Source organism: Lepisosteus platostomus, chromosome 1 (assembly GCF_059453375.1).
Source record: "Lepisosteus platostomus isolate fLepPlt1 chromosome 1, fLepPlt1.hap1, whole genome shotgun sequence".
Classification (NCBI taxonomy): domain Eukaryota; kingdom Metazoa; phylum Chordata; class Actinopteri; order Semionotiformes; family Lepisosteidae; genus Lepisosteus; species Lepisosteus platostomus.
In genome coordinates this window covers 48,829,467-48,854,676 of record NC_142611.1, presented here as the reverse complement: position 1 = coordinate 48,854,676, position 25,210 = coordinate 48,829,467, and the positions used below count along the sequence as shown (strand labels likewise).

The window sequence follows — 25,210 nt, the reverse complement described above, 5'->3', positions numbered from 1 at the left end:
TGGGAGTCTGAAGCAAGGTACTCAGCCAGGTTTGCAGTGGATACTCTTGCTTCCAGGAATGGCTGGTTGGATAACCTAGATCACTGGTAAAATAAATTGTGCAGAAAAATAATACAAAACGCACTTGCAGATCTTATTATAAATGATAGACACTGAGGTGTGTTGAAATCACACAAAGATGTATATACCAGGAATGTAAGAGGAAACTTTTCAGCTCACTTGCTCCCCGTGCCAAACTCAGTCAAGCCCGAAATTTGAATCTTTGAGAATTATTCGAGCTGCCTTTGGCAGTGCAATACCTTCGCTCGCCATTCTGGCTCCAAAGATTCAATTATCTCGGCAGTTTTCAGCGCTTAAACGTGAGCCAACATGTCATCTATTTCTTTACTTCCTCGTCTTGAGAAAACATCTAGTCCAAGTCATCCTTAGAGGTCAGGGCATGCGCAGTAGGGTGCTTGTAGAAAGTCGGGAGCCGTAATGGGGAGGTGTGGAGTGGCTTAGAACGGACATGCGCGGAACTAGTTTGTTCGTACTTGCTGGTTGAGAAGCATGTGCGGATTTAATCGAATGGAAAGCAAACTACAACACGGCGAGTGCTGACGCTCTCCGGGAATGCAGTGGACCATAACTCTGGGAATGCGATAGTGTACTGACGACGGTTTATATTCACTTTTTTTTTCCCTGTGGGATGATTTGGAGTGAATCTGCTTGAACTGAGTAAAGTCTCGGCGCTTCTGGCACTGACAGTGACTTAAAGGAGGGGGCGGAGGGTGGTTAGGAGTGTTCATTCGTAGCCTTCCATATTGCAGTGTAACCGTCCTGGCAAGCAGGTCTGTCAGCCTACGGTTTTTTTTCTCTGTCAGGAGAACCGTCATATTGAGTTTTCAGGCGCTGGGAGCAGGACGGCAAGGCAAAGTGAACGAATCTGAACGTGACTACATTGTCAGATGAGACCAATTACAACAAGCGCAGGCTTCTGCTGGCTCACTCGTGCTACAGGAGTATTGTTAGCTACTGCCTTATTAGTACTACTTGCTGTCGGTGGCGGCGCATTGGACTGAGCTCACTGGATTGATAAACAGCAGATCTTGGGGGGCCGAGAGGACGGCAAAATACAGTTTGAAATCGTGCCTTTCTGTTTGTTTTTCGCCTTTTCTTTTGCAAGGAAACTTGCGTTTCCGAGAGAGACACGAGGTGGTCGCCGAACCGCTGCACAAACATCGGAGACGAAGGGGAGAAGAGAGCAGGACCCGAGACTGGTCACCTCATGCTAGAGAGGTGTTTGAAAGGGCTACGCTGCTGAGATCTTTGTGTTCTTCGGAATTACGTTTTTTTTTTAAATTCATGCCTGAACACTAGGAGTGTTGTAAATAATTGAAGACACTTGTCACGGTCTTTCACTTTGTATGGCGTCACAATACGGTAGACTGGTCGTGCTGTGGCGCGTCACAGCTCTTGAGCATTTCTAAGTAAATAATCCATTAAGCTGTGTACTGTAGTGCAAGCCGAGAGGGGGATAGGCCACGTCAGTTTCCCCAGCACAAGCAAACACATGCTTTTCTATTTCTTACTCGGCTGGTTCACTAGGGGCAGCAGCTACTCATTGCTTTTCGTTGCCTTATCAGCGTGTTTGTTTGTTTTTTAACCAGAAGACGTTTTCGGACTAGAAGAACTTTTTTTTTTCTTTTTTGAAAAGGAAAATTTATTTATGAACTATCAACCTGAAGTTTTTTTTTCCATTTCAGAAAGCCTGATGCAGCTTTATTGCCGTTGTTTTTGCGGGTTATGGTAACTCGGGATTTTTTTTCTTCTAAGCACATCTATGTGATAGCTAGAATATCGTGTCAAGATTCTACAACAGTACCGCTTTGAATCCGTTTTAAAACGAGATTTGCGGGATGTCCACAGAAGTTGAAACTTCTGTTTTGCAATCCTCAGATCGTGTCAGTGGGGTAACTGCTGACTCCACTGGGGGAGATAAAAACCATAACGAATCGCAAGTCGATCAGCCACCGACGGGGGACGAAATCAGCCCAAGCCAGCAGCTGAGGGAGCCGGACCAGAAGCACCATGTGGAAAACAAGGGACAGGTGGTGAAAGAAGCCCAGATCGAGATCGTTACTAAAGACGAAGTACACACTAACAAAGGAAATGACCAAAACGTCTCCAGCGACATCAATCCCGATAAGGGGGAGAAACCAAAGAAAAACATACTCGAAGCACCGCCTCCGAAAGTTAACCCCTGGACTAAGAAGAACATGTCTCCCACAAACAGCACTATAAATATCGACCCCCAGGAATCAGGTTTGCATTTTGATTAATTAATGTGATCCCTTGCCTTCTTTTCCTTGTGCAACTTGATTTGAACTAAGCGAGGAACCGTAATTGCTTGGTTCCCACCCGTTCAGAAACATTTCTGCTGAACCCCCAAACACCGCCACGGTGATTTCAAAGGTAAATTTGTTACCATATCTGTAGGTGTCATTCATTGCAGCTATTTACATACATGGACATTTCAACAGGCAAATCGGAGTCGAGAGGTGTGGTCTGTGGATGGTGCGGCGTGTTGGGTGGCTCGAAGATATTAAAAGTAGTAACTCGTAAACGAGCTTTGGGGTCGGTTCTCCTTGCTAGTTATGTCTTGGTGCCCTTCAGAAACCCAAACCGTGCGTAACCTACGAATTTCACTTCATCAGGATTAAATTCTAAATTTAGCTACAGCCAAAGATATGCCTCGTCGGAGATCAAAATAAACCCAGATTAGGATTTATACTTAAGGATCAGTAGAAGGGGCCAGTTAACGCGTTTTTCAGACAGTTGACGGAATATATTAAGTGACTTGGGGTCAAATCCAAAGGGTACAAGTTAAAAAGTCTAGTTAATGGCGTTTCCAGCAACGTACATATAAAACATTGCCCTCGCTCTTTAGGTTGTACCCCTTTGCGTGTTAAGCACTACAGTTACAGTTTAAGTTTATAATGTATTTTTATTTTACCTGTCACGACGGATACCTTGCTCAAAGATAAACGTCCACTCCGGCATTTGAACCCGGCGTTCAGTGCCCTAATCATTATACTGTACAGTATGTTGCTACCGTATGGTTTGCTGATGGTGGCACATTTGTTTTGTCTCCCTTCCCCCTATGTGATCAAATTGCACCGGAGCACGTTGAGTGCTGACAACTGCAGCTTTAAAACGCGTTCGAGTTATCATGAAATGCATCCAGTCGCAGTTTTTTTTTAACTTTTCAGATCAACAGCGCCGTATGTAAATCTAAGAAAATGAGGTTGTCAATGTGGTGGCTCAACTTTCTTCATCTACATTAATTAGTTTGCAGCCACAAACATTAATCCTTTGAAACTGTAAATTTAAAGTTCCCGAAGTTTTAAAACAGCCAGACCAAGCATGGGGCGCAAAATAGTATGCTGTACTCTTGCTCTAAGGTGTGTCTGCAAGTCGGGCATAAAGCACAAATCTACCACTACCTCTGTGTACACTGACAATACCTTCATTGAATTAAAAGTAACGTTTTCCTCAACTGAAATATTAGGAAACAAACCTCATGTCAACAGGAAGTAAAAATGTTCTGGTTCTTTGATGTTTAAGTATATGTATGCTATAAGCGTGAAATACCCGTGTAGTTGGTGTAATTATGCTGATTCATGTAAAGTTCATGAAGCAGGGAGCCTGTCTTATTCCCTCTGTGTTTCGCAAGACTTGTCAAGGTAGACTGGCATTAACAGTACTTTTATCCAAGATTAATGTCTACTGTTACTTCTTTTAATGAAACCCAAGTCTGGTCCCTGTTGGTTAAACCATTGGCTCTTGCTTCATTTAGTTTTTTATGGGACAGTGCAATGATGTTGTCAGGCTGTTGATTAGTCAGTGTGGAGCAGAAGAAGACTTGGAGAGAGATGCTCTGCCAGTCAAGATCATGAAGAAAGTGGTGTCACCCCCCCCCCCCCAACAGTGAGCTGCACTCCTGTGGACTGAAAAAGAAAGGTGTGGATTCAAGACAACCCAGATGGCTGCGGACAAGAGGAGGTCATTTGGTCCCATCTTGGTAGTCTGGTAGCTGGCTATTAATTTGTCTCTTGGTCTCAGGAACCACCTGGCCTGGAAACCTGTTCTCACAACTGCCTACAACTACAACTACTTAATCATTTCTTGTTGTCCTTCCTAGATTAATTCCTTTTTAGTTTCCAGTTGTGACACCGTGTCCTTGTTTCATTAGTGTGTATGCAGTAGTCCACCAGGTTGACTCCTTAGGATTTTAAATACTGGGATCTCAAATCTGCTTTGTTCTGTACTGAAGAAATTTAGCTCCATTAACCTGTCCTTATACTAGATCAGGAATCATCCCTGTTTCTCTTTTTCTTATTTACTCCCTTTGATTTAAAGCTTTAATATCCTGTTAATGGTAGGGTGGCCAAAATTGATCACAAAATACCATTCCAATGTAAAGCATGAGAATGACTTCCCTTGATTTCAATTCAAAACTTTTTGCTCTGTACCCAAACATTTTGTTTGGTTGTCTAATTGCTTCTCCACATCGCTGGATAAATGCATAGAAAAGTCAACAAACACCCAGATCCCTTTTACGCATAACTTAGAGCAGGTCAGAGTCACTCATGCATTATGTATAGTGTCCCTGTCTGGATCACTTTGCATTTATTAACATGAAATTTGCTTTGCTAAGCGTTTACCAGGTGCCTAATTTTCTTTTTGTTTCTCCTTTGCAACTGTTTCTTTATGCCCCTCACTTGGTTTTTTGCTTCATTTGGAAATTCGACCATTTTGGTAGCTACTTCAGAATCGAAATGGTCAGTACGAGGTGGTCAGGAAAGTGGGATCCAACAGTCCATGAGTATTTGTGTCTTGCGCAGGTAGAGGTTGGGCTGGTGTAAGCAGTGAGGGTAAGTTGAATGTGTTGACACATTGCTTAGATGATGAATAAGGACATGTAAAGGAACTATCAGAGAGCTCAGGGTGACATTGTGGGCTACAATAACAGGATGCACGCAGTCATACGAGTCTTGTAAAGAAGGGGATAGTTAGTTGAACCAGTGTCTAATACTGGATATGGACTTGCAAAGATATGCGTTTTGAATACAAGATTAAAGTAGTCTTCCATTATTGCATTTTTTGCGGTAAATTGTGCTGAGAAGGTTCTTCATACGTCTAAGCATTGATATGCCAAATACTGTTTTCAAAGGGTTGTATGCGATCCGCTACAGAGTGTTCTCACAACGTTGTGCTTTCCTTTCTAATGTTGAATTTTGACGCTCACTGTGGAAAGGAATAGGGATATCTGGCAGCAGATGAAAGCACTGGGCTTTAGTGTGCAGGTCTGTAGTGTGAGATTGTGTGGGAAAACAAAGTCCCCATATGTCTAAGGCAGGGATATCATCTGGGAGATGTCTCAGGTTATGGGTGTGGGTGTGTATTCTAGAGGAGTGGTTCCCAGCCCAGCTCTTGAAGGACCATTGTGTCGGTGGAGTTCAGTTTCAGCTCAGCTGGGAGTTATTTGATAGACCTATCCCCACCTACAGCAGAACATGGAACCAGTTAAATGGCAACACAAGCCAGTTATTATTTCAGAGAATCCAGCAGATCCAGCTAAGTGCACCTTTGGACCAGGGCTGGCAAGACTGGTTCTAGACCAGTGGTTAAGCCTTGCCTGCTGGTAGGTGCACAGCACCAGTGGACCCACAACTTCCACGTCTGTATCCCCATCCTGCCGAGAGGCGTCGGCTAGTTCCGGCAATTGTTGTAATCGAATGTGGTACACTTAAAAATGGTGCATAGAAGTGTCGAGGGGGTGGTCCCCCCTAGTTCTGCTGCCACCAAAATGGCGGAAGGGCCGTCGTGCAAGCCTGCACCGGAGAAAAAACATTCAAGAGGGCTAGGTCCCTGGCCCGCTTCATGGTCGCTTCTTGGACAAGTGGTAAAAAGTGAAGCAGAGACAGCTGAACACCACTCATGAGAAGTTCTGCCCAGCTCTATGTGTTTTTTTGTGTTGCGCGGTTCTGCGTATCTTAGAAACAACTAACATGACGGTTTTAAAAGTGCGAAAGACGTAGATGTACCAGCAGACATGCGCTCGTGTTATGTGCAATGAAGTATTTTGGCTTTCCCCTGCTGGTGTTGATTTGAATGCCCATGTGTTCGGAGCCTAGCCTTGTGTGGAATGAGGCCTACATGAGTCTTTCATTATTTTGTCGGAAAAAATGCTGGAACGTAATACTCTCACTAAACAAATGGTACACCCACCTGGTATATCGAAGTAATGCTTATTCATTTTTAAATGTACACCAGTCATTGTTTTAATGTGTACTGTTGTGTTCTCTTGTGAGGCTATTTCTTTCTAGGACACATGCTTAAGTATGGCAGGAGATATCCCTGTTTTGTAAGGAAGAAAGATCATTGCAGATTTTAAGCAAAGTTACTTATCATACAAATATGGACTCAGATCAACAAAAAGCAGTCCAAGAAAGTTACCTGCAATATTGTAAAAGACATAAAACGACCGTTATTGTTTGCTTTTAACCATTGCAAACCTCTGTAAAGTGGCAGTACTTTGTGGGGGGGAAAACTGGCATATTTATTTCAGTGCAAAATGCTTGTTATTTTATGATAACATATTTAGCATTGTGTAAGTGTCTTCCAAGAGAAAGAAACAGTTGTGTTAGCTGTGAGTAAAAATGTCTTACAGGACATTAGTGTGTTTCTTGTCAGTGATACATCTCAAACCCTCCACGAACGGACAAACCTTTGTAGCTCAAGTGTGTTAGAGTGGAGTAGGGGCCAAACCTTTTCAGTTACATTTCTTTGTAAGTTGCCATGTGGGCTCGTGAATTTTAAGCCCAGTTTCTTGAATGCTGCACAGTCCATTTCAGTAAGGCGTTTTCAGAATCGGAAGTGGCTGCAGTAATGGATTTTCTTGCTCAGTCTGCAGTCGACTCTTGATGCCCAGATGTTGCAGGTTCGAGTTTGGGCATTAGCTGATTCCGAGTTTCTCCAGGGTTTGACAGTGGGGGCTGCTAGGAGCTGTTGTCTGTGAAGGGCTCGGCGCTTCTCCAGTCAGTGTTGGTTATTCTGTTATAAGTGCAAGTGTGGACCAGGCAGGGAGAGCTGGGATAATTAAGTGGTGAAGTGGGTGTAAAATAGAAAGCAATTAATTTCTGCACTTGAGTCCAAGCTCTGTGGGCTAGAGTGGGCCTGAGTCAGCCAGTGATGCTCTTGCCCAGTGTGTGTGTGTCTCTGAGTCTCCCAGTTGCTGTCAGCTAGTGACTTTGGCTCAGATCAGTGAAGTGGTTAACTGGAAGCATAACCTGTCCTCTGAGAGTGAGCCTTTAGGTCAGTTCCCAACCCTGACCCTGGTGACACACCTGTTGGTTTTTGTTCCAGCTGAGTTCTGTTACAAAATCAAAACTGTCACTGACTTGATGATAATAAGACTAACTTGCACTATTTGTTCCCAGCTCTTAAACACGCTGGAGCTTTAACCATTGGGATTTTATTTTGCTTAAAAAATACAAACGTGTGACTCGAAACAAAATACAGATATTCCAATGAAGCATCTTCTTAGCTGAACTAAGGCTTCAATGATCTAATTAAGGTGGAATGGAATGAAAACCAGCAGCTGTGGAAGTCACCAGGACCCTCCACTTTATTGGGAACCACTGCTTTAGGGCTTCAGCTCTTCAGGAGTCAGAAAGCAACTATTCAATACAAACTACGAATGGATGTTCTGGCGAGTGCATGAAGTATTATTCAGCAGGAATGATGATCTGCACAACTAGAACACATTCCAAAGTTCAATACACTGGTAAAATACTGGGATGTGGAATTTTGTCCTTCCATCCCAAGTTTTTCTTCAGGTGTTGGTGTTGGATAATTGAAGCACAGACCAGAACTAGACTACAAATTATTCTGCATCAGCCCCGATAAATCCTTAAAGCTGCACACATCAGATTGAAAAGTAAAGTCATGCCTGCTTGTAAACAACAAGAGAAAAAATCATGAATCATGACCATTAGGCTTCGCTCCTCAAGTTCTTGTTTTCATGGAATCATGGAGGAAGGTGTCTGAATGTTGTAAACATAAATGTCTTTGTTTTGATGCCTGATCAGCGTAAACCTGTGAATAGGTTCTTGGAAACTGCAGTGGTCAGATTTCGGGTTTAACGGAGCTGGAGCAGGTGGTGAAAAGAAGTTATTTTCATTGCTGATGTTGACTGACAGCTTACACCTATTCCTGTAAATAGATGTTTTGCAACACCCTTTCACTTTTGTAAGTAGGTACAGCTATTGCCTTCTCGACATTGTCTTTACACTGAGAGTGCTATTTGGTTTAAGTGATTTATTAGCCTTATTTATTGTAGGTGTGTTGCCCAGGAGAAGATATTCATAGTTTTCCTTAAGTTCTCTCAGCGCTTTGTTTTCCTTAGTCCTTCTCTATGTTGAACTGCTCCTGGATGTTGTTATATGGATCTTCGGTCTGTGTTCAAGTACAGGGACATGATCTGAAATAGTGGACTGTAGGGTTTTTACTTTCAATGTTTAAGTCAATGTTTTTTCAGACAAAATGTTTGGCTTTGGTGTTTGGTTCTTAAAGCCATTCTTGGAGTTAGAATTGCAGTCGTCATTTATGTTTTCTTGTTAAAGTACTGAACTTAGCACTCAAAATGAGTAAGCAATCACACACCTCCCACCCCACAAGTGCGAAATACAGTAAATGTTTCCTGCTTTACAATATCTCAAAAATGAGGTGCAAGCCAGCAGTTTGTTTTCCAAATCTGAGATTCAGCTGTCTGTTGTTTAGAAAATGGCTGACCTCCAGTAGCACTGGCCTCTGTCTGACCATAGTCATAGATAATAGTTTCAAAAACACCCTGTAAGTCTGAATCTTACTCAGCCCAGTGGAGTTACAAATGTTATGGGGCACCTTTTGAAATGTTTAAAGGTGCCAAATATTTTTAATAGTTTGCAATCTTATAGAATATTTTAGATCATAAGGCTTGACTAATCACAAGCTGTGAGGGTAATGGTCATTTCTGGCATTTTATCCAAGAGGCATCATTATTGTGTATGTGCCAAGCAATTATTTGGATAAAAAAGTAAATGTCATTAATTCCAATCCATATCTGGAAGATTATAGTGACTGCTAAGAGACTTAGTCCTTGGGATGGGCTGAAATCAAAGGTTGCAGTAAAGTATTTGGAACAACCTGTTGGGTGTTTTAATATTTCTGTAGTTTAATTTAGTGTGGATACTCGGGAGGCTCATGGTGTAAAGATGTGATTAGTTTGTTTATTTTATATTTTAAAAATGCTTCTTATATTTTAGGTTGTGTCATTTTAAACACGAGAGACCGTCAAGTTGTTTTCCAATGACCGGTAGTAGTATCAAGTGCTTCTGTGACTAGTGGTATGTGAGTCCCAGTGAATTCGTCCACTAGTGCAATGCAATATGTCTTATTTCCTGTTCTTGTTGAATAGAACAAATATCAGTTTGTTGCATCTTTAAGATGTGGCTAAAGGTCATTCTCTTGGCTTCAGACTCCAAATGAATGAAATTAAGTCATGGGACCTTAACGTACAGTGATTATCTGTATTTAGATAAAATTGTATATTGAAAATTTCCTGACCGGATAATTTCTGTTAAAATATGTTGATGGTTGTTGTTTGTAATTATTGAGTATATACGGTTTAAATCTGGGACTTTCATCTGTTGGAAAAAAAAAAGGTTGTTTTATGAGTTTGTCCTGCAGACAAGGTATTCCTGAATTGTTTTTAATTAGTCTTTTTACAAGATATCCTAATAGTGGAACATTTCTGAAGAACAAGAAGGGTTTTACTGAACGTTTGTTAAAGAATCTCATACATTTGTTAGTGGTGCTAACAGAGTCTAGGAGCGAGGCAGCGTTACCTTGTCTATTAAATTAAGCCAAAGATAGATGGATGTTTAAAAAAAACAACACAGTTTTCCCAATTTATCAAACAGTTCAGTCTTGCAGGGTGAGGTCTTGTGTTTGGCCACACAGTTCACACATCTGGTTTATTTTTCTGCCATTTGCTGACCGCTCCAAACAGGTTGGTAGCTCACTGGTTTTGTCTCCTCATTCTTAGCTCTGGTGCGCAATAAACCCTTACCAAGCAGTATCTGCTGCTGGATCTTTGTCTACGTGAAGGTAAAAAAGTGAGCTCAGCACATTGCTCTGCCTTTCATTTCACATGTAACTGGGGTGTTTTGCTTTCCGATGCACATTTGCAGGCCCTTGTATCAAGCCGGCTTGAGCAGAAGAGCTGATTTTTCGTGGCGGTTTTCGTAAAAGTGTTTTTAACGCCTGCGAGATCAGACTGGGTGCGATTTTGACAACAGAAAAACTAAAGGCTACAGTATGTTCTCTTATTTTGACACGTCCTTTGCTTTAAATGCTCTTTAGGACAGTTTCTAATTTTATACTGTATAGCCAGAAACATCACTATAGACCGCAAACATATCTGTTTGCTGTCTATAGGTACTGTGTACCTGTTATAGATCAGAGATCTTTGTTTTTTGTTTGCCTTTCTTTTTCTTTACAAAAAGAATAATCATGGTGCTGCCTGGAAGCCTATGTGGCATATAATGTCTAGCATTATGTCAAAGTAGTTCAGGCCATTTCTGGTGCTTCATAATAAAGTGCTTGATGTAATGTCATTTGATCTCTAGAAGCTTAAAAGCAGTATTGCGTGCATTTCAAATATCAAATCCGTCAAATACGAGTCAAATACTTTTTCTTTAGAATGTGACGCCTAAAAGGACCGAAATGAAAACCCTACAGGAACAGATCTGAAAGAACAGTTCACACCACAGTCCATCAGATCTTATAGTAACTTGTAATCCAGAGTTAGAACTTGGAAACAGTGGTAATACAGACCAAATAGGTGCTCTCCAGTTTCAGATAAAGCTGTTAAAAGCTTAATCAATGAATGCCAGACAGGACAGTAGTCTTCCAGAACCAGAAGTGATCAACCTGCTGGGTCACATGGTTGAAAATGTCTTTGTCTTGTGTCTTAAGGGTGACTTCTATGGGAAATAAATTGCACTCCATTGTGAGGTTAGTAATTATGGGTGTAGCAGAAGTCCGTGGTTTCTGTGAAACAATGATGAAGGCAGATTTGTGTTTTCATATTTATCCTGCAGTACTTATTTTCTGTTGCTCTCTTTACTGTGAAGTATCGACATGAAGGATGTCTCCGATTCAGGCAGGGCCTTGTGATTGAAAGTGTGTTGGTGCATCCTCTTCTTTTCCAGGTGACTAGTAGTACTGGGTTTGACAGATACTGCATTAATAGCAGTTATGCAAGAAACCAAATTAGAAGATTTTTTGTTTCCCTTTTTGATCCCAGGTTCTCCCTGTTTTCACTGTTTCTATGATTTTGGGTGCATTTTCATGCTGTAAATTTCACAGCTGTGTGCTACCTACTATAATGACCATGAAAGACCTACAGCAATTAGGGCCCTACTTAAATAGAGGTAAAATCTGGGGGGAAAAAAACATTCTGCATTGCAGGTAAAGTAAAAAAAAATCACAGACAACTAATGATTTACAAAATCCAAGAGTATTATTTTTACAAATGAAATTAGAAACAAAAAAGTACTGTATTTCTGAAGTGAAATACAATCGCATCATTTTACCACACACTCCCTTAAGTCTTTGTTATAGTTTCCTCAAATACATTTTTCATTTTAAGAATACCTTGACAAGTACCCTGTATTCATGACTAAAACACTGTTTTGCTACACTAAAACAGTCAACTGGCATTTTTCTGTGGACTTCAGTGCAGACTCAGATTCCCCTTTGGTATTTTTTCTGTCTGTATTTATTGAAATACACCTCAGTACCCCTGTGTGTGGCCTAAACAAAAAAAACCATTCCATTGTCATGCAGGAGTCTGATGTTTTTTTTTCTGGAGATTTTGGTATTGAAAAGATTGATGATCTAACTGAAATTGACATAAAGGTATCAAGTAGAGTGATCCAGCACAAATTAACCCCCGAAGACACAAGTAGTCATGCACAGTTGTAATGTACTGTCTACATGGGGTGATGTTGTCATCAGCTGTACTGTGTATGTCCCGAGAGATCCGCGCAAACAAATTCCAGTTTACGTGTACAGCAGTAAGCTCCTCTAGTCAGGAGATTTGCAGATATGAACCTGCTTTGGTTATGGAGGGAAATCAGGAAGAGCTACTGTACAGGACAAATAAATTACTTGAAAGTACTGTAGAGTAAAAGTCTGCAATGTGCTGAAGTAGTGCTTGCAACAGTACCATCCTGGAGCAGTACTGGAGGTCATGGTAGAAAGCTAAGATTAAGTAGGGCCTTACTGTCGGTGTGTCATAAATGCTTCTATTTATGTGAAACTGACCATGATATATCTCATTCAGTCATTTCAGTTCTTTCCTATTCTTTTTTGAGTCCAAGTACCTTGCCAATATAGGACTGCACAAAAGTCCAGTCTAGTCTTGCAAGTTTTTCTTTTTATGTAGTCACATGTTTCACACTAAATTACAGCTGCAGTTTATGCATGATAAAATATGAATGAAATCATTTGTAGAACTCCAATTATAAGCAGACACTTTTTTCAATAATAGGCCTGCCTGCTTCCAAGAATTAAGAATCAAGACACTTCAGCTTCTCTTGCGACTGTTATCTTGGTAGTTTTATTTTAGTACTGAATCAATGACCAGTCGAATGAGCCTCTATAAAGATTCTGCACTGTAGCCCTCTTGGCCTTTGCTAGATGGAATGTGCCGTCATGTCAAAGCCCATGTGTTAGTCAGCTGAATGTCACATTGGCAGATGTTTGCTGGGACAAGCATGTCGTTGGGGTAGCCCACATCAGAGGAGTTCAGACGTGTATCTCCCATCTCTCCCCTCTTCCTTAAAGGCAGCCCAAACAAGAAAGCATTGGTTTCCACCAAGTTTAAAGTCGTGATGAGTTTCTCTGCCTCTGTTTCACAAATGCTCTTGGAAGTGAGCTCTGAAAGTGACTGGATGATGGATGGAGTATGGGTTTGTCTGTGTTATGGTAGATTTTGTGTAGCATCGTCTCCTGTATGTGGAATGAATGAGTCGCTGTCAGAGCCCAGCTCGAGATTGCCTGGGCGGAGCTCTGTCCTCATTGACCAAGCAGCTTGGACAACTGGTGACGAGGCTGGCTGTGATTTGATGTGGACTGACACGGTTATGTGAGGCCGCTTCATGAACCTCAGTCCTCCTTACTTGATGCTTGTTTTTTAAATGGAAAAGGTGTTCCTGTCAAATGAAAATATAAATGAGAGAGGCTGTTTTGTTTGGATAGAAAAGTTTAATATCTTGTTTGGATGGTTTTGAAAGCATCAAGTAGTCAAGACTACATGCCTTGTAAGGAAGTTAATGGTAAAGAAGTAAAACTGGAGAACACAAAAGCTTGAAAGTTACTGCCTGCCATTTTTTCTTAGTTAGAAACTTAGAGATGGTGTGGTACTTGATATAATAAGTGCAGTGTTTTTTTGTTTTCTCCAGCCGTCAGTTACTTGTTAGGGGCAGCATGCTGGAGTAACAGCCAGCTGAAACAGGTTTTATTTCTTATGCTCTTTGACAGAATGGCCCTGACAGATGTCTCGGCTCATTTTTTAATGTAGGCTAGTCTGTAATCTAGATGTCTGCTCCAATTTATGAAGGTGACATCTTAAAACTTAAGTGCACATTTAAGTCTTGGTACTGAAAATAGAAGTCAGAAACACCATTACATTGCTGGTGACTGGGCAGTTTTTTTTGCGTTGTATGTGTAGTTTTATTGTACATAGGCTGGATACAATAGCTTTTGATAGAAAATGGTCTTTTAATGGTTTAGAAACTTTGATATCAATTTAACAGCTTTAAACAATGTTTTAGAAAATGTGATGTGCAGATTTGCTGGCTATTATGTTCAAGTGGGTATGATACTGTATTACACTTAAGTACAGTATGTGTACATACTGTATAGCAATAAACTACTCTCTCTACACTCTACTAAAATCCTGTTTTTATGAATTGGGATGGCGACTGAGTTTATTCCATAGAGTATTTTCCTTAACTTGTATAGTTCATCTTTAGTTTTGTTGTAAAAGATGCATATATTAATAGAACTGAAAATAAAAACATACACTTGTTTTTTTCCTTTGTTAACACATGGCGTATTGTATTATTGTGATTAAGCAATCATATGGTTTTCCTGCCACATCACCTATGTACAAATAATATTTCTACTTTGTTCCAAATTGTACAATAAGTGAAACCCGTTTTTTCACAGTAGACTTTGACAGATATAAAATTACGTGCTTGTTTTCTAAAGGCCATGGGAAATATGGTGATGACTGGATCATCATGGGAAGTGTGTGTTCAAGTCATTTCATGTGGTTGAAGGGAGGAGACGGCACCATGGCATGTGTAACAGTCTGTTTACAACCCAATCATTTTCATAACATAACATCACTTCATTAGTCCTATACAATTTCTCGCATTAGGAATTCATCTTTTCCATACCCCAGCTTGCTCTCCATGAGACACAGACACACAGACAGGGAGAGAAGCTTGGGGTCAGAGCGCAGGGTCAGCCATTGTACAGCGCCCCTGGAGCAGTTGGGGTTAAGGGCCACTGTGTTGTGGCAGTGCTGAGGAGATTTGATGTTTCAATTTCTATGGGGTGGGAAGCAGGAAAGACTCAGGAGGGAAATAATGTCTCTACCCTTAGGGGGGGGAAGTCTGTCCCAGATATTGTAACGAAGCTGCTGTGCATTTTCCTGGCCTCTGTTCTGAGAGGCTTTGCAACACCACCTGAAGCGCGTACCTGGACTTATTTTGCCAGGCTTTGGGTAGGTAGGGAGGTGTTCAGAGTGTGGGGTATCAGACCCAAGCTGGATTTCCCACTCTCTGACACATGCCCTGCAATTTATGGGACAGTTAAAGGTTTTCTAAGATCTCACCCAATTGGCCATATTCCCCTCCGAGATGTCGGTGTCCAAAAACTGGAAGACTTTGTTGCGCCTCAGAACAATAGGCAGACCCCTGTGGGCATTTTAACATCAGCCCAAACAAGGAAGGTGTGGAAACACACATCCTCTAAGTTTCTGTGCAACGTTCACAGAGACTAGCCTGGAGTGTCGTCCACCAGTGCTTACCAGTGCGAACCTTCTTGTACTGCAGGGGCCTCACCCCCAGCCCTCGCTGTGTTAAGGTGGGCTGCGCTGAGGAGGAGACTGTGATCCATCTCCTGTGGTCCTGCTTTTTTGCTAAGGCCTTCTGGGCCCAGTTTGAAGACTGGTTGCAAGCCCTCTCACCCCACTTTTCCCTGACTGCTGCTTTCGTTATATACGGCATCCCTCCTGTCAGACTTCCTTCTGACATGTTTGACAGGATCTGGGCCGTGGTGAACAGTGGGAAAGACACCCTGTGGAGAGTGAGGAACATGGGGGTGTTTTAAAGGCATCGAGGTCCCAGTCAAGGCAGCAGGTAGCCTGGCCCTGTCCATCACCCGAGAGAACTATTACCTCACAGATCTGTGGAGAGAAGGGAGGGAGGAAGCAGAATATCTGTGGGAAATAGAGGGCATAGGACAGTATCTCAAGAAGCTGGGAAAAACATCATCATGTTAAAGTAAAGAATGGGATTTGCACCGGAACAAGAAAATTTGTTGCTATGTAACTGTTACCGTGTCAAAACTTAATGAGATGTGATCATATATACTGTTTTAAGTATGTATATTAATGTAAAGCTTTCTTTTTTGTGATTCCCTGTATTTATTTGTGAAAAGGAAATAAAGTCCTTAAAAATCAAAATCGCTCAGGGGCCCAACGGAGTAGGATTCCTCGGCCGGCTGTGGGATTTGAACCGACAACCTTCCAGTCATAGGTGCAGATCCTTAGCCACAGAGCCACCGCTCCGCCATTTGTAATTTGTAAAACCGGCCTTTCTGGTAAAATAGTACTATGTGACTTTGGGATTGCCATATATATGGGTCCTGCAAATGATAAAATTGCTGTTTCCAATAAGAGACTCTAGCGAGCAGAGCACTCCTTTTGTGAAGATTCAAATATCAAATGAATGACTTTAGAGCCCTTATTACCCTCATTTATTTATTTTTTTCCATTGACTTGTTGTCACAGTATGAGAGTTGATCTCAAAGGAAGTCTTTTCAAAAATGGAAAATGGTGGCTCTGAGGACATTGGTGGTGTGATAAAACGCTTTAATGCACATTAGACGGCTAAAAAGGGCGTATTAGAATTTGGGGCATTTTTTCTTTTTTTGAATACTTTTTTTGCAGTTATTTTTCATTATATACTTAACCACTTTTGAGTTTTCGTGTCCTGTCCTGGGGAGAATGAGGATGTTACTGACTCCTCTGACCTGCCCACCTTTGGTCTGTTTATCATTCCTCACATCGGAGTCTAGACATCGCTCATGGGAGGAGAGGCTCGTCTCTTGCCTGAAGCACCTCGGCCCTTAAGGGGGCACTGTATAGCCAAGAGCTATGAGATCCCTGATCTCGGGACCCCACCCTATCCTGCCGTTTGAGGGAATCCCGGTCACAGTCGGCTAGTGACGCGACCCAGGATCGAAACCGGCTTTCCGGATTGAGCTCCAGGATTGCCTTTTCTGTGTGCAAGCCTAGTTCGTTTTGAAGTTTGCATAATCGGGAAATGGGAATAAAATGCACGAGTTTTGAAAGGTTCAAGGTTTACGGGGCGGAGCGGTGGCTCTGTGGCTAAGGATCTGCGCCTGTGACTGGAAGGTTGCCGGTTCAAATCCCGCGGCTGACAGAGGAATCCTACTCCGTTGGGCCCCTGAGCAACGCCCTTAACCCTAACTGCTCCAGGGGCGCTGTACAGTGGCAGACCCTGCGCTCTGACCCCAAGCTTCTCTCCCTGTCTGTGTGTCTATGTCTCATGGAGAGCAAGCTGAGGTATGTGAAAAGACAAATTCCTAATGCAAGAAATTGTATAGGGCTAATAAAGAAACATTATTATTATTATTAAAAACCGTTGAATCGATCGCAGTCACATTTACTATTTTGTGAAAGAAATGTAGTGATAGAGGGCACCTGTTTTTCCCATTCCATTTAATCTAGCAGCTTGGCTTAATTCAGTGCTAGATTCCCCAGAGCAACCCAGGAGGGATGAAGACAAACATATATCTGTCGAGACTTGCATAGTCAGTGAGTGATCTGTAAAGGGAGGGCTTTGAGGCCCTGAGGAGGACAGACGCTGATCTCTGTGGCAAAGCCACACATCCTTGGATTTGAACTGGCAGCTTCTTTGTTTTCACTCGATTAGCCACTTAGGAGCTTAGCACTCATTTTCAAACAAGTGCTCTTTTTATCAATGGCTTATTACTTACCAAACAACAATTGAGCTGGCCTCAAATGCTTTGGGTTCTACTTTGCGATTTAACATTATATACATATTTATAGTTTGGCATTTGATTTAAGAAGAAAATGAATAATAAATTAAATTGCCCATTGTAGTTAAATTGGTTTTATTGGGTAAAAGGAAAAAAAAAACTTACTTCTAAATCTTGGTTCTGTTCTGTTCTCCAAAGCTGGTGAATCATTTTGATGAATAACGCTTCAGAGGTCAGAATGCCCTAAATTTCATTATTTCTTACTTGACATAAATAGGTTGTACAGGAGAAAAGAATGGTGCTAGGTACCATGGGAATAAGCATTCCTGAAATAAAAAGTGCCAAAGAATGGCATTACTGCATGAGACTTTTAAACAGTGGAGAGAAATAATTCCCATCTCTGAAACAGTGAATAAGAATATAGGAAATTACAAATGAAAGAAAGTCCATCAAGCCAGTAGGTAATAGATCTGAGAATTGCGTACAGTTGCACAGTATCTGCTTCAACTATATGGCTGTGTGTATAGTTTCATATTTCTAGAACTTTGTGTATACCATTTTCTGTTTTAAAAGTTCTGCTTAGTTTTTATTTCTCTTCTGGTTTGTGTTTCACTATTCCGTAAGAAGAGTGGCTTGTGATTGTCGATGTCTTTCAGGATTTTCAATACTTGAATTTGGTTCCCATGTACTGCAGTCTGCTGTGGTCTTCACCAAAAAGAGTGTTCTTTGAGTAGGACTGTTACAATGAGTTCTGCAATTTTAACGTTCCTTAATTTTAATTTTACACATTGAACAATGCATCCAAAATTTCTTTTGTATGTCATCCCTAAATTGTTAAAGTAACTTGACATTGAAATGGTTGAATTAATTGTTGTTGAAAGTCACCAAAATCACCTCCTTTTCATAACGAGCATCAAGCTCAGTTTTTCTCATCTTATTTGTTGCTGGTATTTGCTACCTACATGCAACACACTACACTCATCTATATTAACTTTGCCATGTGTTAACCAAGTCTTTAACCGTCAATCTTTTTGAATTATCTTTGCCTCATCTCCTGTTGGCTAATTGCCCTGTTGCATATGTTTGTAGATGTTCACATCCTAATCTTTTATATAGTGATCAAAGATATAGATTCAGAACCGTGAGAACATATCTTTGTGGTACCCCACTGATTTATTATATCTGTAGTTGATATATTTTTAGGTTGAAGAATAAATTGTGCACTCCCAGGTAACCTTTTGAATGCTCAAAGGTAACTATGAATGAAAATTATGGTTAGACCAGATTCTCTTACGCTATACTTGGGGAAACTGGTGTCTTTTCACAGGGAAACACAGGGAAAATGTATTTTTCATTTGGGAAAGTGGGTTCACTAAGTTCTTGAAGGCGAGTTAAATCCAAACTTAAATCCAAATCCCAGGAGGAACTCTGCGATCCTGACGTCGTGGTTCTGACCCTGAGTAACTTAACTAACTGTCGCTGCGGGCTTTCCTGAGCATTAGGGGGCCAAGACGCTCTCGGCTCCTGTTTCTACCCAGCAGCCCCTGACGGCAGTGAAGTTTGAAAGCGAGTGGCTCGAAGGCGCGTCTTCCTGCACTTCCTTGTTTGCCCCCATGTTCGTGGCCATTAACTGAGACGAGACAACATGCAAAACTGTTTTTAAAAGGTGAAGCATATCCTAAGTATGGAATGAATTTGGCTTTATATAAAATGTTGGTTGCTTCATCAGTCTTGTTTTGCATTGCCTCATATGCCTATCTGTTCTTGTGTGCGTTGTCTGGAACAATTTCCCCTGTGCATTTGCAGTGCTACCCTTAGTCATGGCTGAAAAGCGGTCCACTGGTTCTGCAAAAAACTGCCATGCAGTGACTCTGCAAGAGCACAGTTTTATTATTGCAAGAGGTCCCCGTTATATGTTGCCCTAATATACATTTCCTTTCGCTAATGTGTCTTAATGTGTCTTAAAAAGTGGAACTTCTAATACGTAAGAGTAGTACACATATATTAGTGTTTTTTTATTTCAGCTTTGCTATAATGAACATAACATGGCTGGTACTTTTAACAGTGGCATTTTATGAGCATTTGCCAAGTGCCAGTACCACCTTTGGGCATGAATAATTTAGTTGGAGGGTATTTATCATTTTGGTAAATTAACTTGGTAAAGGAACACTGTCAGGGAATGGTCTTGATCAGTTCTGTATTTATATCTAATGTCTGGCAGATTCTCAACACTTTATCTACTAGTATAACCTTGTATTCCACTTGAACAATCTCTTGGCCATTGGAGTTGAGGAAAGCAAAACATTTTGTTTCAGAAATCCCTTCATGTGGCATTTAATTCCTGCATAGGCTTGGTTTAGATGCTGTAAAAGTTTACACATCAGTTTAAAACTGTTTGTGTGTGAATCTTCCATAAACTGGTCCCTTAACCAGGGACTTAAGACCGCTGATGTTCTCTTGAATTAGGTTCTTGGTTTCACTTTTGAATATCATAATTCCCAACACTTTTATAGTTCTGTTCATATAGGATGGGGCCCACTTCTGAAGTCTGGGTGACGCGGCCATTATGCAGCAGCAGCTCCAGTCCAGGGCAGACCAGATGTGACAGCATGCAGAGCACTGCCAAGGGACAGTCGTGACGCTGCCTGTCCCCAACAGAGTGTTTTGGTGTAGTGGAGCTTGGAGTCAGTGAGCACCTGGAATTGAATCTCTGCAGGGGCATAGGAGAGCTGCTCAAGAGTCAAAGACTGAAATGTGAGAAAATACCTCGCTGGTGGAAGAAAGGGGGAATTAAAAGAAGGCCTGTTTGTGTAATCCTAGAGTGGAATTGATCTGGGACATCAGGGTTAACACCCTGTTCTTTAGAAAAGTGCCATAGGATCTTTGATACCACATATTACTACCTCGGCCAAATGATGGCACCTCCAATAACACTGTGTCAGGTCTCTTTTCATCTCATTTTCACTTGCAGGACTTCCAGGACTAGGTTTCTGAAGACCCGATTCGGACATAGATCCAAATGTAACACAAATAGGTTTAATACAACTGCCACAAAGTAGTCGAGCTTTTGTTTACTAGTCCTTTGTCCTCCACAGTTGTTAGTCCATGCCGTTCCTCACATCTTATGTCTCGGTGGGCATTTTGGGGAAAACTGTCAAAACCTTTGATTGTCCCAGGCAAAAAGAAAAGCCAGAGAATTGAACGTGTGTTGTCGGATAGTGGAGTTTCAGGAGACCAGTGGAGGCAGAGCAGCTGCCCCTCTGTTTTTATCAGCCGCCCCACCTGGTTTTGTGCTGAGGGTGGGGTGGGATTGGCAGCCTGAGGAGATGGCAGCAGAGCCTTGTCTCCTTGTGGGGTCTGTAGTGAGGTCCTGTTGTCAGAGGTCCCTGGACAGATCTCGCACAACTAAGGTCATGAACCGTAGCATTATTCAGAGGATCCCAATCCAGGTCCTGCTGGTTTTCATTCCTTCCAAATTAATTATCTAATTGAAGCCTTAATTGTAACAAGTAGTGTGTTTGGAACATTTACAAGTTGTTTTTTTTCTTTCTGAAGATTGGGGATTTTATTTTAACTTATGAAACTCAGTAGTTAAGAGCAGCCTCCAGCATGTTTAAGAGCTGAAAACAAACATAAAATAAATCTTATTATGTCAATTTAGAGTTCAATTAACTGAGAACTAGGCTGGAACAAAACACAGCAGGTGTGTGTGCCTGTGGGACTGGGAACCTCTGTAATAGCTAACCAAATCCCCTCTTGGCACTCTGAATCCATTTTCCTGCTGCCCATATGCTTGCATTTATTGCTCAGTTGCTCATTACTTGCTTAAAGGAACTGCAGTCACAAATTTTCAGACCATTTATTACATTTCAGTAACTAAATTGATAATCTCGCAGGATTAAGTATTAAGTACAGGTTGTTTTTTGCAGCAGTTATTTCATCTCAGAACTGTTCCAACGTGATCTGCATGCAAGTAAGTTGTATTTGTTGGCAAAACGGTCTTGAAGTCAAGAGCAATATTCTATTAGATTAAAAGAGATGTATTTACAAGCCTGCTTGCTTACAATGTAATAAGGCTGCAACAGATCACCAGACGTTTTGTTGCCTTGTTCTAAACACCAGAACATAGTGTTACGCATACCTGGAAATTTAATCTATTTTGTGATGTAAATTGAAGATTTTACAAGTTATTGTGTACCTTTCACTTTCATTGAGGTTTGAAATGCACTCGTCAATACCAATTCTCACCACGCAATATAAAAATAGGATTGCAGTTCACCTTAAAGCATTAATGTTTTGATAATATGCTTTTGTTCAGTCATTACGATGTTCGTTTTCCATCTTGAAAGCACAGGTCAGAAGAAATTATCAGTGGCTTCCCTGTCCTTGGCTGCCTGTAGATACTGGTGTTGAAATGGAGAGTTCCTCTGGCTTTACTGGGTAGTTGTTGAGCTAAATGTATTGTCCCAATACTTAAAATAACCAGGTTGATGTTTTTGTTTTAATATGGTCAAATTTATTTATACATGTAATTACTCCAATATAAAATCCATTATATTGTAGTTTTTTATATTTATCTCGCAATCACAAGTACAAATTGCTTTACTGTAAAGCAAAAATAAGTTTTGACTTGAAGCAGAAAATATAGAATTGGCTAAATTCCAAAGCATAATTTTTGAAACCACAAAGTACTTTTTATAGCTTACCTGTACTCATTAGATATTTTTCACACATTAGTTTGATGGCATCCTCTTTTAAAATGAGGTAACTATTATTGCACAGTAGTAGTGCTCACACTGAAGCTGCTGCAAAATCTCAGATTTTTCTCTTGCTGAGAACTTTCCTTCAAAATTCTGTTCATTTTATTTTTGGCTTTACATATGACTTTACCGAGCATTAAGAGTTCTCTTACTCCACAAAAATGTTCTCAAAAAATGAATTTTTAAATATTTTCCATTACTTATTTTTACGTGGACAAAAAATTCAAGAAAATACTTCGACCTCCTGCTCTTATAGTCATCTAGCACAAACCCGGTAAGTGGATCGTGGACTGTACTTCTCAATTAATTTTTTTAAAACTGATATGTGAAACACCTGTAGGTCTCTACATAATCCTGTGGCTGTTCTCCTCCTGGAATGTCCTGTCTAACCACTTTGTGTGAGATGGTCCTGTGTACTGAGCTTCATTCTGATTTTCTTTTATTTGGGTAAAAAATAGGTAGAGCTTTTTTTACATACAGTTTATCCATAACGCTATGTATAAAAAAGGATTACATTGGGGAAACGCACAGCCATTGCTGTTAGCCACAGTGTCATGAAGAAGCTGCTCGCTGGTGAAATACCTGATCTCCATCCCTCCTCACTCACCTTGTAGGGCTGAGCATCAGGTGACTGTTCTATGCAAATAATAGTGAAAACCTGGGAAAGCTAGGAGTTCCTGACGGGCCTTAAAGTATGCTTGTGTTTTGAGTGCAGTACATGTGGGTAAAAGCACCTTGTATGATTCTCTCCCTGTGATTGCTTTCCCAGGTGGATGACACTGCATATTTCACACAGATCACACAAAGCAAATTGTAATTCATAAGCCATACTGGTCCTCCGATTACCAAATTAAAAACTGAGAGGTCTTGTATTTATCACCTCTCAGGAGATATGTCTACTCCATTACTAAAGCAACCAATACCACATTTTAATACACACAGACATACATTTGTTTTTTTGTGGATTCATGCTTAACAATTTAATTACAGTTTTAACTAATATTCATCCCAGTGTCCATTGTGCACCTGGGATGTTTTCTGATATAGTGTTCTCCCTTATCAGATCCTATTTTAAATGGACTTAAACCACGTTGATATCACTTATTTGCAAAACACGTTTGTTGGCTAGACCAATAAAAGTTTGTGCTCGAGAGTCAGAAATAAAACTGTTGCAACAGTGTACATTTCATCCTTTTTCTTTTTAGATTGTGTAAGAAAGCCAGGATGACAGATTGAAGAATGCGTTTTCTTTCTGACGCGTGCAGTTTTCAGTGAGAACCAAAGAAAGAAAAACAGTCAATACCTTCATGTCATCTGGAAGTGAATGAGTATTGTTGGTGAGGAGGGAGCCGTTTCCTATCGCCATTGCTCAGGGTGCAACTACCACTGCAAAATGGCCAACCGGCAATGGGAAAAACTGCTATTTCATATGTTATGAGCATTATTCTATGTGTGTGTGTGGCATTCAGGTTCACCGACTGGTGTGAGTTCCAGCCGGAAACGTTAGTCACGTTACATTTAATTTTCTGTCCCCTTTCTGGAAGAGGATGAACAAATGCTTTTCGAAAATGGAGAGACTTAATCTTATTGTAACACTTAAAATGAGCAGCCTGAAGGATGTAAGGTAGTGTTTGTGAGCACATTCAACTCGCGCTTTAACTAATCGCAGCAGCAGAATGAATTGGGAACATAATAGAAACACTTTGTCTGCCTGTGCAGAAAAAAATGGTTCCACATACCTACTGGGAAGTCATTCATCACACACCAAAACATAGGTCCAATGCAGTCAGAAGAATGCCCCAAGAATTGGCAAGAACTCAGTGATGCAGCAGAGCATCTGAAATTATTAAATAGTTTGCATTTTTCATACAGTTATTAAAAAATGGATACACAACCAAATGACTTTTACCTTACGAACGTTAGTTAGTGTCCCACGTCATATAGTCATTTCATCACTTGAAATCACTGTAGATCACAATCTATTTTTTTCCCTGATATCAAATGTATGCATGTAATTTTGAGTGACCAAACTCGCCTATTTACAGGCTGCACAGTAGGAGAGGAAATGTGGGCCCCCACTTCTGCATGTCTATCTCGGGGTTCGACTTCACGCAGTCTGCATCAGTCTCTGTAGCTTGGTCAACATAGAGTTGAAATGTTTATGAAGCAGTTCCCTGTTTGTTGGGAAGGTGTTAATTTGCTTTGTGTCTAGATGTGTTATCAGAGTGATGCTTGTGAGTGCTATTTTATTAAATAAAAGAAATGATTTTCCATATCTCTCAGCAGTGGATCACAGGAGAAATGAGAAGAAAGTCAGGCTGCAGGAGATCAAGGTGGTTAAGTGGGAAGGGAGTGATTACACTTAATTTATTTCTGTTCTTTCTTACAATACAGTAGTACTGCACTTAAATAGTAATAAAAACAAAGTGGAAAGAGTAAAGAATATTCAGTCTGCTTAGAATGAAAAAACTCTACAGAGCCTTTCTATGATACTATAACTGATCTTAAATGTCTGAACGTGTCATAGCTTGACTTTCAATACAATGCTTATTGTCATCTGTGACTGTTCATATTTTATGATGCAAGGAAAAGCAGTTCTGTGCTCTTCCAGTGGGGTGAACGAATGAGAACAGAAGTATAAAATCAGTTAAATTTTGAAAGATTTTAACTATTGTTTATAGTAAGTATAAAAATGTATAGTTTAAGTACCATTGTACTAATTGCCTATAATTAAGGCTCAGATGAACAAAATATTGGAGGTCACTCCTACAATTAAGATATTTGAGTACACTTTACAAACTACACCATTTTCTCTACTTTTTGCGTTAAACATTTTGACTTCCTAAAACAAATGCCAGTAAGTTATGCGCAGTCGTGATTGGCGGTTAATACTTGCAGTATTCATTTTTAAACGGATGCAAATTATTTTTCTATTCATGGTCACTGATACTGCAGTAACTTCAGTACTTCATCAGCACTTGATTCCTCTGTCCTCCCGTCTGGTCTCCCTATGAGAGCTGTGTTCTGCCATTAAAGTC

The 25,210-nt window shown here is 40.7% G+C and overlaps 1 protein-coding gene across 9 annotated transcripts in view; it reads left to right on the top strand.

Moving 5' to 3' along the window:
* The first annotated feature begins 509 nt into the window (after positions 1-509).
* The window catches only part of larp1b (La ribonucleoprotein 1B), a 64,435-nt gene continuing 39,734 nt past the window's right edge, over positions 510-25,210 (top strand). For 6 of the 9 annotated variants that reach the window (XM_088630538.1, XM_088630546.1, XM_088630508.1 and 3 more), the window contains exon 1: positions 511-2,304. In XM_088630538.1, coding sequence (XP_088486664.1) covers positions 1,899-2,304 — 406 coding nt within the window. In that variant the 5' untranslated portion in view covers positions 511-1,898. Of the gene's footprint in view, positions 2,305-23,481; positions 23,510-25,210 lie in introns of those variants that run through there. The other 3 variants (XM_088630500.1, XM_088630493.1, XM_088630555.1) reach the window with 2 other exon arrangements.